This window comes from Rhopalosiphum padi, chromosome 1, assembly GCF_020882245.1.
Source record: "Rhopalosiphum padi isolate XX-2018 chromosome 1, ASM2088224v1, whole genome shotgun sequence".
NCBI lineage: Eukaryota > Metazoa > Arthropoda > Insecta > Hemiptera > Aphididae > Rhopalosiphum > Rhopalosiphum padi.
This window is the reverse complement of record NC_083597.1, coordinates 60,242,712-60,255,907: the sequence shown is the minus strand read 5'-3', so window position 1 is coordinate 60,255,907 and position 13,196 is coordinate 60,242,712. Positions and strand designations below refer to the sequence as shown.

At 36.6% G+C, this 13,196-nt stretch overlaps 1 protein-coding gene across 1 annotated transcript in view; it reads left to right on the top strand.

Annotated features, from left to right (window-relative positions):
• The first annotated feature begins 1,701 nt into the window (after positions 1-1,701).
• The window catches only part of LOC132918352 (uncharacterized), a 51,815-nt gene continuing 40,320 nt past the window's right edge, over positions 1,702-13,196 (top strand). Inside the window, exon 1 of the mRNA XM_060979546.1 lies at positions 1,702-2,473. Within this exon, the coding sequence (XP_060835529.1) occupies positions 2,391-2,473 (83 nt within the window). The 5' untranslated portion in view covers positions 1,702-2,390. The remainder of the gene's footprint in view (positions 2,474-13,196) is intronic.

Genomic DNA, 13,196 nt, shown 5'->3' with positions numbered 1-13,196 from the left:
ACATTCGCCGTTTCACACATTGTTCGTCTCGGTTTACCTGCTGGAATGCCGTCCCGGTGACCAATATTTCGGGGTAAAACCTGTCGCACAAAAACACATGCTCAAACAGTGGAACGTATTATATACAAATAATAAATGTGAACACAAGCCCAAGACTGCACGCCACACGATATCGGCTACCGCCTCTGGTCGACCTTTTTTTTTCTATACGAACACCGGAACACGATACGAAGTGGCGGCGGCGGGATCGACGCTGCATCCGCTGTGACGATGGTTGCAGCAAAAAACGATTAGGACCGTGATATTATTATAGGTACACATTAGGTATAATATTATCGTCCTAGGGTGTGGTTTGCAGAGAGAATACCGCCGTCGTTTGTCCGACACCGTTGAAATGCATACGCATTACCAGTAGTTATAAAATATATTATTATACTGTAGTCGCTATTGTACATTATAGTGATGATCGCATGCGACATATAAACGGCGGAATGTGTTAAAAACGAGCGACGACGCGATTGGTCGGTAGTGGCTGTAAACAAACACACGAGAAAATATTAAAATAATTATTTTGTGACATTTTACAATGATGTGAAAGCGAAAAAGACATGGACAGATAATTAAATAGAAAAAAATAAATAATTAAAGTTGTAACGTCGTCCGGTGTGTGTGAAAAGTCCGTCCTCGGCGTCGACTACTCGACTCGAATCGCATTCAACGTAACGGGCGCACCACCGGCAGAGCTTAACGCGCGCGTACGACCGTACGTGCGTGTGCGTGACCGCAAACGTAATGGCTGTAGGACACCACGAAGGCAGCGGCGGCGACGACACCGAAGACGTGTGTGGCGTGTCGGTGCGTGCGAGTGCGAGAGCGCCACTGAGGAGATACCGACACCGAGCCGGCGCCCGGCGGACGACGTCGACGACGCGCGGAGTGCTCGCGCCGAATACGAACTACGAACCCCGAGCGGCGTTCGTGACGGCGAAGATGGCGGTGGTGGTGGCGTCGGCCTCATCCGATCCGGTGGCACGACGCACTCACCGTACCCCGCCACTCGGCGGTGACGTCCTTTTTTAGGCGTGACGAGTAGAGTGGCCCGACCGAGCGCGCGCTAACGATCGGCGCGGTCGACGGCGGTGGCTTCCGCGGCCGACCCGGCCGGGCGGGGGTAGAGTACGAACACCGGCCGCTTTTATACGGATTACTATTATTATTATTACTATTATTATTCGTGCGCGTACGAGTGGAGCGACTGAGACGGACGACCGTACGGCGGGCGCGAGCGCCGAGCGGAGCGAGCGAGAAAAACCCATGCGGTGGCCTAGTAGATATTGAGTCACGTCCAAAAAACCGGTGTCCGAACACGGTCCCGTACCCCGCGGAACGCGGACGATGGATTCGCCCGATTTCGGAGCGCGTAAGTGGGAGGAGTGTTGTTTTCGTGCGGTTTCGATCGGCGGCGCTCGCCCCCGCGGCCCGCCCGACCACCCTCCGACCCGCGGCCGGCCCGGCGGTACGGTGTCGGCGGTCGACGACGGGTTCGCGGTGACGTCAGCGCCCGGCGGCGGCCGACCGTACCACGGCCGGCAGTGGGGCGCACGGCGGCCGCGGCATCGGCGTCGGTGGTGTCGGCATCGTCGGGCAACGGCTGTGGCGGTTGGTGGGGGAGTGGACCCGTCAACAAACCGTGGCAGCTACGCTTTCCGCCGCATTCGCCGATGAGATACACACGAGCACGCGTGTCGCGTATATTATTATCCTTCCGAGTCGGTTCGTTCAACGATATATATACATGCTATATATATACATATATACACGCATATTGTAATATAAATACGTTCGCATATAAATATAAAAATAATAATACGTAGCTTCGGTGTTGTTTAAATTTATTTTTCTCGTGTAATTTTCGTTTTTTACGTCTGTGTGCGTTATATTATTCATTTATTTTATTAATTTTTATTTATTTTTTTTTTTTGTGTTTTTTTTTTTTTTCGAATTCGCCCGAAACGGACGTGCCGATGTGAAATATTCTAGTGCAGTTTGGTTTGGTGTTCTGTTCGGATTATCGGCAATCGTCATTGTCACTGTACACAGCCCGTGTGTCTCGAGTGTGCGTGTGATTTCGTACATGGTATCGTTGCCTACGTCGTCGTCGTCGTCGTTGTCGTTGTGATCGTGCGCGAGTGTGGTTCGACCGCGATGTTTGCGTGAAGCACTCGGTTCTTCATTTCCGCCGCCGCCGTTTTTTGGTGTGTGTGTGCGAGTGTGCTTGTGCGTGTGAGCAAGTGTGATTTTTCCATTCTCGAACCCGTTGGACCGCGGTGGAATCGTGCGCGACCTGTGTGTTTGGGCGTGTTCCCGAATGATGAAGAGTTGGCGACATAATGGTTAGGGAGACTCGCCATCTTTGGGTCGGAAACCTGCCGGACAATATACGCGAAGAAAAAATACGCGAACACTTCAAGAGGTGAGTTGTAATGCGCTTAAATCGTATAATATTGTCTTGATACGTACAGGTTATGATAACGATAATGATGTATGACGTAGTAGTAGTAGTAGTAATAATTATTGATAAATAACAATAATAATAACAAAAACAAACAGTTCGAGTCGGGTTCGAACACTCGAGTTGAGTTGGTTAAGATTTGTCGTATGGACCGGGCTTTATCCTCTTACCCGTCCACCTATTACCCAGCAAGAATTACTGGTAACCTGCGACTTTTCCTCGTGGCTCGTCCGGCGCGTTATCAGTGTACCACCGGACCCGGCCTGGCGTGTAAAACACGCTACGGACGTCATCGTCATGTGATCCTCCACACAAGCGCCAATTCCAAACACGACTCGCTCGTTCTTCGCCAGCGTCATCGAAAAGTCGGTCGGCCGGTTCGTGTGACACGTGTGACTTTGAGCACAACGAGTGTTGATCGGCCGTCGGATTCGCGAAATCATATCTATTGTAATTGACCGTCATAACATTTGACATATGTGGGTTTCCTTCGACGTGTCCGAACAAAACGAATTCCTCTTTTTGATCTTGCTGTGCATCCGCCTGTTGTCGTTTTTATGACCCGCACCACGTTTACGTTATTCGTGCGGTTACCTGCGAATGGCGAGTGGGGTATTATTTGATCGAATATTGTTGAAGATTTCATCTTTTGTTGTTCGGGCTCGGGTATACGCGACCGTCTACAATATAAGTGCGTATATAACACGATAATGTATAAATGTATAATAACTGCGGCGGCGGTGGGTCGTGTCTCCGGACACGGTATTGTAATTCAGTAGAATAGAGTATACGAGAGCCGTCCTCTCGTACTCGATCTGAAAACGTTTGTTGCTCGATTGTGTTCGTTTGATAAACCGTTTCAAGGTTGGCATTTGTGTAACGATAATTTTTTTTTATTTATTCTCATTTATTTGAAATTATACAACGTGTAAACGAATAAACAGGTATCCGCGTGAAGATAATAACAATAACAGTACACGAATGATATGAGTTAATAGAAATCGCTTTGCGATAATAATATTTGTCTTGAATTTTATTTGAAATCTACAAAATACGATAATAAATTCGATTAGTTACGTACGTTACGAGCACCGCATCTCTTTTGCACACGTTGCCCGAAGCAATATGAAATATTGCATTTGCCAAAAAACAAAAACCATCGTAACTGCTGCTCTCGTGAAGTCGATCGTGTTATCTACCCTATCGCACGACTTTTTGGACACCTTCGCGGTCTATTTTGCGGACGGAACTTCGAGGAAGAGGGAATGTTGACGTACATATTTTTTCATATAAATAATAATTCGTTCAAATGTCAAGGTCGCCGCCGTTTTTCACGTTAAACACCGCAATAGTTATTCAGTGAGGATCTAAGCACTGCGTGTACGTGTACGCAGTAGTGTATTTCTATCCACGTTCGTATATACATAGTATATTATACGTACGTACGCTCATTAAAACATTTATATGTATAGACATTTCATGTGTTGTTTTTAATCTAAATATAAACAATATTATACCGTTCATCGTTACGCGGCCCATTCAAGTTTCCACCGATCATTCGTTTTCTGTACGCACCCGCCCACCGTACGCGTTCATCGAACAAACAAGGAAAATATTTTAGTATAATACAAACACTCGTTTTCTTCTCTCTCTCTCTCTCTCTCTCTCTCTGCTGCCTGTCGTCCAGGAAATATTGCGTGTGCACGCTCTCTCTCTCTCTACAGGCCCTTTTGTGTTTATACACAAAACAACTCGTTTCGTTTCTCTCGTTTACTGGCCAAGGGGACGGGCGCGTGAGGGCGATATAAATTCTAGCCCCTTTGTCGGAATAAAAAAAAAAAAAAACACATGCACACACGAGCGTCCCGGGAAACCAACACCGCCCGTAGCGTCTCGGTGCTCAGTCTCCGCGGCGTTTTATTACTAATACTTTTTCGTGGTTTTAATTCGGACGTGTTGATTATTATTACTATTATTGACGAAACGGCCCTGCGCGCCAGCCGCGTGTTTTGACCGCGTAGTCCGAAAGCGCGCGCGAGGTTAACCTGTTCAGCGCCGCGCGCGAGTGTTTGTTGCCGAAAGGCGGGTGGTTGCGGCGAACGCACCATCACATGACTCCTACTCTATTAACGAGTTATTATTAGCTAGACGTACGTACTACGTATTATTTTAAACGCGCCGCCGCCGTTGAAAATATGACGACGACGACGATGCGTGCGTACGCTCACTTATTTTACCATGTTTCGACGTTTCGTGTATTCGCCGCTGACAAGGACGTCGCGGAAACGCGATGCTTTTATTATTATTGTTTTTTTTTTTGTTTCCCAATGAAAACATAAATATTCCTTTTCAAAAAGAAAGCGGCCAAAGAAAACGACATTTAATGTGTGTGTGCTTTAACGACGACGATTTTGCGCATACACCGCGGCGGACGCGACCTGTTTGCTCGGCTCGAAATCGTAGCGAAAATCGATTATATAGAGTAGAAACGCGCGGTCCTCTTCTCTCTCTCTTTCCTTGCTCCGCTGTGTTCCGAGAGGCTATTCAGATATTGTCGGCGAAAAAAAAATAATATCGCTCTCGAGAAACAGTAGGACGGTTTATTCGTGTACAAAAAAACCAAACCAACTCCTTCACTAACTATAACCAGTAAAAAATAATGGTGCTCTTCAGGCGGGGAAACGTAAGGATTTATTTTTTCTTTTCTTATCAAAAATAAACTTATATTTTTTGTCGGTACCGCCGCCAGAACCAAAACAAAATATCTGAATTGACTATTATTGTCATCACGCGCAAACGTTTGTGTGTGTAACGAGTAACGACTATTGTGAAACACGTCGTGTGCATTTCTTATCCCCGAAATAAATATCATAATAAATGTTATTTATTATTCGACGTTTATTGTACGCGCGATGTCTCGTGTTTTGAGTATATTCGTCCGGCGTATGGTCGGTACGACGTGCGTTTAATGTTAAAACTTGTGTCCGTCCGTTGCTCGTTGGTAAAGCAGTGCCTCGCTTATTAGAATTTTAAAAACCAACGTCTTTCTAATCGCATGTCCTATGTAATATCACCGCCAATCCCGGCCTTACTACTAATTTAATAAATAATAGGTATAATAAATATAATATAAAAAGGAAGACAATGTTTTAATCCGTACGGTATATGTTTTGTTTCAATATTACTACAATCTATATGCGTTCTTGATAAAAATAGATGTACCTAGTACTGAAAAACAATAATATTTTTTAGCATGTAATGACTATTGTTCTCGTCCGCCGGGCCGTAGCGGGTGACGCGCACCGCAATAGGTGGGCGTTCGGCTAACGAGAAGTTATTAATTTTTGTTCACTCCTGGCATATGTCCCTTCGCTGACGATGTAGTTGCCAAAAATGTAGGTAAAAATACGAGTTCACTTTGTGTAACTACGTGTTTTTGTAAAATAAAAATCACTTGTTTTTACTGTCGAAAATATTCTGACGCTGGCCATGGTTCATACTGGAATAAAAACAAACACGAGATTCCTCATTTCCTATTAGGTATATTATCGTGGATACGGTTACCCGTGGTCAAGACGATTGAAAACGAAGGTTATAAATTATAATACTGCGACATGGCCTATCGGTATGAAGTTAGATATTATTATGTCAACGAAAAATACCAGTTATGCACGAGAGGTCACGAGAAGTATGGGTTCCTAATCGACCTAATCGCATAATGTGTTATATTAACACCATAATAGTAGTAGTACAGTAGTAAAGTTTTACACATCTGTATAAATGTTGATAGGAATGAAAAGAAAAAAGGCTTGAACGTAATTGTGCCGTGTCTCTGTTAGAAAATTGAGGAGGTAATTTTCTTTTATAAAAAACGTCATAATGGGAGGGTAATTGTTCTAGACCTATTAGCATGTTTTTGAATTTAATAAGACAGTATAATTCCCGGGCAGGTGATGTGTATCGTCTTTTGTGTATCATCGTCTGTTTTTTTCACCGTCTGTTTCCGGTTTTTAGAACCGTCGTTTTTGTTTTATAATATAAAAAACCTACTGCTACGCCAGTCTTTAGCCCGACTCGTCGTTAAAAATAATATTAGTATATAACCATAATAAAAACAGCAGCACGCTGGGTACGTTTTTATTGACTTTATCCGTTGCTATATAGTGTGTGTGTGTGTGTGTGTTGCAACTGTAGTATACGAGTGAGTTCCCCCACCCCAAAAAAATCTACCCGTTTTGTATTATTATTATCATTATTATTATTATTAGACATTATATTCCATCAGAAACACGTGATCGCAAGGTATGGTGAGGTGAGGAGGATTGCTGTGTCACATTTACGTCTTGTCGGAACTGCGTGGAATTTACAGGTCGAAACGATATGGCGTGGCGGTGAGCTCCTTTCCCGCGTGTGATAACGTCTATTGATTTCTCGAGCCGAATGTGCGTCGTTGTGAGGGGGGTCGGGAGGGTTCGAGAGAGAATGCTGCTGCTGCGTAAAAGGGCGCGCTTTTGTCGGGTTTAAAGTGAGTGCGTGTGCGTGTGCGTGCGTATACGCACTACAGGCGTAATGTGTATCGCGCCTTCTTTACCAGTGCAGCAGAGTGGTAGCGTTTGGGGGACAACCCCATATATTATATTGTACGCAGATAAAAGAATAATACATTCCCCTCGCGACTATTCTCTATACTGTATTGCATCAGCACAGATACCCAGAGACTTTATATATATATATATATATATATACATAATATAGTCACGCATTGTGTGTTAAACAATCCCTTTCATTTACTACTTTGCGACCTGGACAACCACATCACACGCACGCTGCAAGCCTAAAATATTAGCTTATTCAAATACTAATAATAATAATATTGTTAATAACGTTTTAAAAAATAATATTAAAAAGTAATAATATATAATAATATCTGTTCGAAGAATTTGATTGCGGGTCTTAAAATTATTTTATGTTTTTCGTTAACCGCATGATTATTTTCGTTTCATCGTAGTAACACCATGCACATTAATGAAATAATGACGAATGCCAGTTGTACTACCTACGATACCGAACGATTTTACGTTTCCTTAAGAATGCGAGGCCTTCGTTCCGCAGACGAATTTCACGATACACTGTTGTAGTTTTGCGGTTGGGTACCTATATCGTATTATATATAAATACAAGTTTTTATTTCGCCGCTGTTGTTTATTCGGTCTCGTTCCAATCTAAACACACGCATTTTGTGGTGCGAAAATTCAACGTCGTATATTTACGTTTGGCAAATATGGCCTTGTAAAATAATACATAATATTACCTATATGATATAACCATAGGAGGAGGAGAGTCGACCCAACCCCCGTGGCTTGTGTACCGTCTGCATTTGTATATTTATTTTATATTCCCCTTGTGAAATCGCAGGACATTCCACTGCACACAAAATAGTGGGCAGATAATTGATTTGTACATGAAATATGCTTTTTATTTTTGCTTGCCACTGTTGTAAATACCCTATCTGAGCATCTGCAGATATAAAAAATCGAATTATCACGCGGACATTGAATTTATAAATAAATTTGACGAAAATATGGAATACATTTTCAATAATTATACTTAAAAAAAAAATTGTTATGCTATAAATCAGTTTTAATTTGGGCTAAGGTTCAAATAATTAGATTATATTTCTCGTAGATATTTAAAATATTGAAGGCTGTGTAAGAAAATTATGAATTATCGTTTAATAGTCTTTTTACCATTTTGAAACAAAAAATACTTTATCCTATTTGGGTCGTACATAATATTGTTTATAGTTAGCACGTGTTTCAGTGTATTATTTATTTTATTTTTTTATTCTCATTGAAAATATGGTACGTACATACCTAAATATACGTAATATGGTAGTGTACCTACAGTTTACTATATTCATAATCCTTTTGAAGTTGACCTTGTTATCTTGTTTTTTTGCTTATCAGTTAGTTTTTATTTTTGCTTTTAGGAGTTGGTCAGATCTGAGGTATTACTGTATGTTATAAATTTTCAATATTTCTATTTATGTAATTAACCCATTATGTAGAAAACTATTGTGGTGGATTATGTAGACTACATTCATCATGTTTATTTGTTAAAAATTCTTTAACTGCTTAATCTAACCTACAAATTAATTTAAATCTTATATTTAAGTGGTATACCATATAGCAAATTAAAATATAAATCAATCTACACTATGTTTACACTTAGAATGTATGTCCAACTGCTACATTAAATAACGTTCCGATTTCTAAGTTCAATACCTGGGACCTTGATAAATAACTGATCTGACTATAATCGATCTAAAATAGTATCAGTCAAAAAACTAAATTCCTAATTTATAAAACTTTTCATGCCAATTTGGACTTATAGACTGCAGTTTTGGGGTGCCGCGAACAAATCTAACACAAATAAAATCCAAGCGTTCTAAAATGTAGATTAAGGACTCACCTATATATCCAACCTAACTCTACTTGATGATTTTAATATGGAAATTATTGATTGAAGAACGCTCCATTTATATGCGTTTTCATAAGCGATCTCAAACTCATTCCAATTTCTTTGAAAATGATTTTTCTATCCTAAAAATAACTAAGAAATCCTCGCCGCTTCAAGTTAAAAAGGAAGTAGTGTCGTTACTTGCTACAAGTAAAATAATATTCAATCCTCTAACAAAATTAATTTGAAATTAAACATAAAAATCTATAGTTTTACGTTGTGTTGCTATTCTTAGTATTATTAAGCTTTATTGGGTATTTTTTTGTATAGGTACATTGTTAATTTAAAATAATAATAAAATAAAAAATGTAATAATGATAACAGTATTTCTAAAATAGAAATACATTTGTATTATTATAATACGAGTATTTCTGAGTCATGTTTTTCGTTGTAAAATAAATAGTGTTATTTTTTGTGAAGACTTAATAAAAATTAATTATTTTAAGGAATATAGCGCGATGAATGTTTGTGTTAATTTTATAACAATTTATTATCAAATTCTTAATATTTAAGTTTTAATTTTTTAAATTCAAGTTAATAATACATTTAAATTATATATAACTGAAAATATGGTTTAGTTCAATTTATTTGAAGGTGCGTGTTATTAAGTGGCTTATTGGTTAAGGATTTGTTCAAAAATTAGAATAAAAAACATTAGAATAAGCTAAAAACTTAATATTTTCTTTACAACAATTAAATCTATGAAGGTATTATTGGTATTAATCGAGGTATTAAGTATCTTATTACGAAAATTAAAATGGAGAAGAGTACATTTAATTTACCATTAGATGACTTGCCAGGATCGAGAACATCTTTCATATTATGCATGTTGTATGCAATCTAAAATCTACATTCAGTAGCTTTGTAAGTTTAGAGTAAATTTACTTGGTATTTATCTTAAAGGTAACAACACATTCTATAGTTTGTTGGAAATTATATTTCAATATTTTAATTTTGAAGCAGTTATAAGCATTTACAAATATATTACTTAAAATGCTCATAATTTACTTCAAAATTAAAATATTAAAAAGTGGTGTCCTAGGTCATATTATTACCTTTAAATTTTATAAAATAGAAAAACAAATTCACTCCAATATTAAAAATAACAGATTAAAATGGATTCTTTTGAATGTTAAATTTGATAGTAAGTACTGATAAAATCCGAGCGGGTATAATGTTCTCTTAATATTTATTTATGATAAAAAATAATAACTAAATAAATAAATTGCCAACTTATTTTAAAACGTATATTTTATTATTTTTATTTGTTGTAATATGCTTTGATCCCATTAACATACAATTTAAAGAATATAATCTGTTCTTTGATAACTATACTTGGGTACCAATTATCTTGTACTGTATTTATTAATTTATTATTATTATTCATTAATTTTATCCAGTTAATGACATTTCAAAAATTCTGTATGCAAACTAGAAACGAATTTCGAAATACTTGATATGTTTTCTATATTTTAGTAAATTAGTAAACTACTGTTATTCATTCTCCAAAACGGCCAAAACACTTGTGTTAGGTGTATGATGTTTAATATGATAATTATTTTAAAAGAGAACTCTTTATTTTTAGGTATGCAATAAAGTTATGAAATTTTAAATCAATAATAATATTTTGTTATTAATATACTATTATTATTATTATTTTAACATACCTGTTTATTGTAAATGTGTTTATGTATTTATGTATAATTTTAAATAAATGTAAAATGTACTTTTTTACTTATCTACTACTATTTATTGAGTTTAGTTTAATTTAATGTAAGCAATTAATGTATCCATTTGCTTTGTTATATCCCAAGTTAATTTGTCTGTATAAACTATAAATAGTTATTGTCAGATTATTGTGTATTTTCAAATTCTTTAATGAGTTGTGTAAAGTATTTAAGAAATGTTGAATAGTTTTTTTTTTATTGCTTTCATATCCTTTTCAACTGAGATTTTCTTTATTTTCTAAAAAGGTTACTCAGAAATTCCAAAAGAAAACCTCTCGATAGTGCAGTTAGGGTAAAAGCTAAATTACAATCAAATATATATAAAATAAGGTACTACATAGAAATGATAAAACTTTTTTACAGTCTCACTAAAAATATTCTGAAGGAAAAAAGTATATAACTAAACTAATTAATTTAAAATAATACGCAAATATTTAAGTGATTGAGATTATATGTATTTATAATTTAAATTATGTATCTATATAGATATACATATATAACGTATAATAATAATATAAATGAATACATAATATGAAAGTATGTAGGTATACTTTGCGTATAGTATTTAATTTACAGGTTCGTTTTATGTTAAACATATCTTATCTAACTAAATAGTTTTTTTCTAATTAAAAAATATATATATAAATTGGTAGGTACATTTAAAAGAATATATTTTTTAGTTATACATAATATGTCAATATTTAATCGCATCTAATATATTTAATTGTTTACCTAAAATTCGGTAGTGACATCAAAATAGAATATACTATATTATGGTCAAAGATCAACTTATTATTTGTAGTGTCTACAAAAAGTTTAATTCCGAATTTTAAGCAAATAATTATAACGACAACAATAAATATTAAAAGCGATTAAATAATGACATTGATATAACTAACTAAAAAAGAAATAAGCTGATTTATGATCATAATATAATATATTTTACTTTGATGTACCTATATATAAATGATATACCTAATTTCGGTGTCTCTTAATTAGTATTTATTATACGTGGTGTTAGTATTGTTTTATCTTAGTATCTGAAAGTAGCCATTTATATATTGTAGAACTAAAAGTTATATTGAAGACTATTTTGGATTATTTCAATATTTTAGACCAACGCTGTAAACAATCTCGTATAGTATCCATAGATTTTTTTTTATAATTTTTATAATAATAGGTTCTAGAAGAGCAAGCATTATTTTTGGTTTTCAGCACTAACAGGTGTTCAAGAAGTTCAATGTAGACATTAAGCTGCAACCGTAATCGCGAGTTGCACGACAAGTGGTTGATTCACGAACTGGTTCAAAAATAAATTAAACCGGTTCAGGTATACGTGTACTTTTTTATGGCAACGTGTTCAATTTTTTTTCGAACCGTCGGTAGTATGCCTTGAGAAACTACTACTACTAAGACAATTATTATTTTTATTTACAAAACGATGCATTAGTATGAAAAATAAATCTTTTATAAGTGGCATACTGGTTGTGTTTCAGACTCTCTGTGTGGGTGACTGACGATATATTATTCATTTATTTGTCATATAATCTAATACATTTGGATATGAACAATATTCTATTATAGTATGTTAATTTCAAAGCTAAGATTGTATTTATCATATTAATTATAATAACGACTGTGCTAAATAAAATATAATGTTTAATTTTGTTATTATCATTATTTATCTAATGCATTTTAATCGAACCTATAATATAATAGAAAACATAAAACAAAATCAATGGTTGTATTGGGATAAAACATAAAGTAGTGCAATTTTATTGGGATTATGCGTAATGGGCTGTAGAAAGTTATGTTGGTTAAAACCATCATCTTAAGGTTCATTATATGACAGGGCATTGAACTGTTTGGTGTATAATAGCTGTCGGAGAGCCCACAGCAGTACCGCTCGTTGCTTGAATAATATTCTTTAAAAATCTACCGGTGTCGCCCGCCTAGCCTGGTTTATAAATGTAAATTATATATGATCCCAAGACAATGAATATAATAATGCGACGATTGCGATTTCAATGATATTCTGTCGCTGTCAAGCGCGGTAGAGTAGGCCATCAACATCACGGTCATTTGTTGACAATGTAAGTCCACGCGTTTGGCTTTCTCGTCATTTTCTAGTAGAAAAATTTTCGGGCAATTTGTCGAGCTTTTACGCGGTCGACTGATTTCGTTGAGGTTATCCACGAATGTCGCCCTGCTGCAAATCGTTTCTTTTCCACTCGTTATTATAGTTTTAAACGATTTATCGTATTCGGTAATTATGCTAAAAGTGAAATAAAATCGAGTGTAGGTGGATCACCTATGTTCCAGACATACACAATTATACATTAACGAATATTCCAAAGTAAAATACTGATAATGTGTTGATAATTTTTTATTACATATCATATTGTAGGTATTTGAAAAGAAGAAACTAACATTTTCAT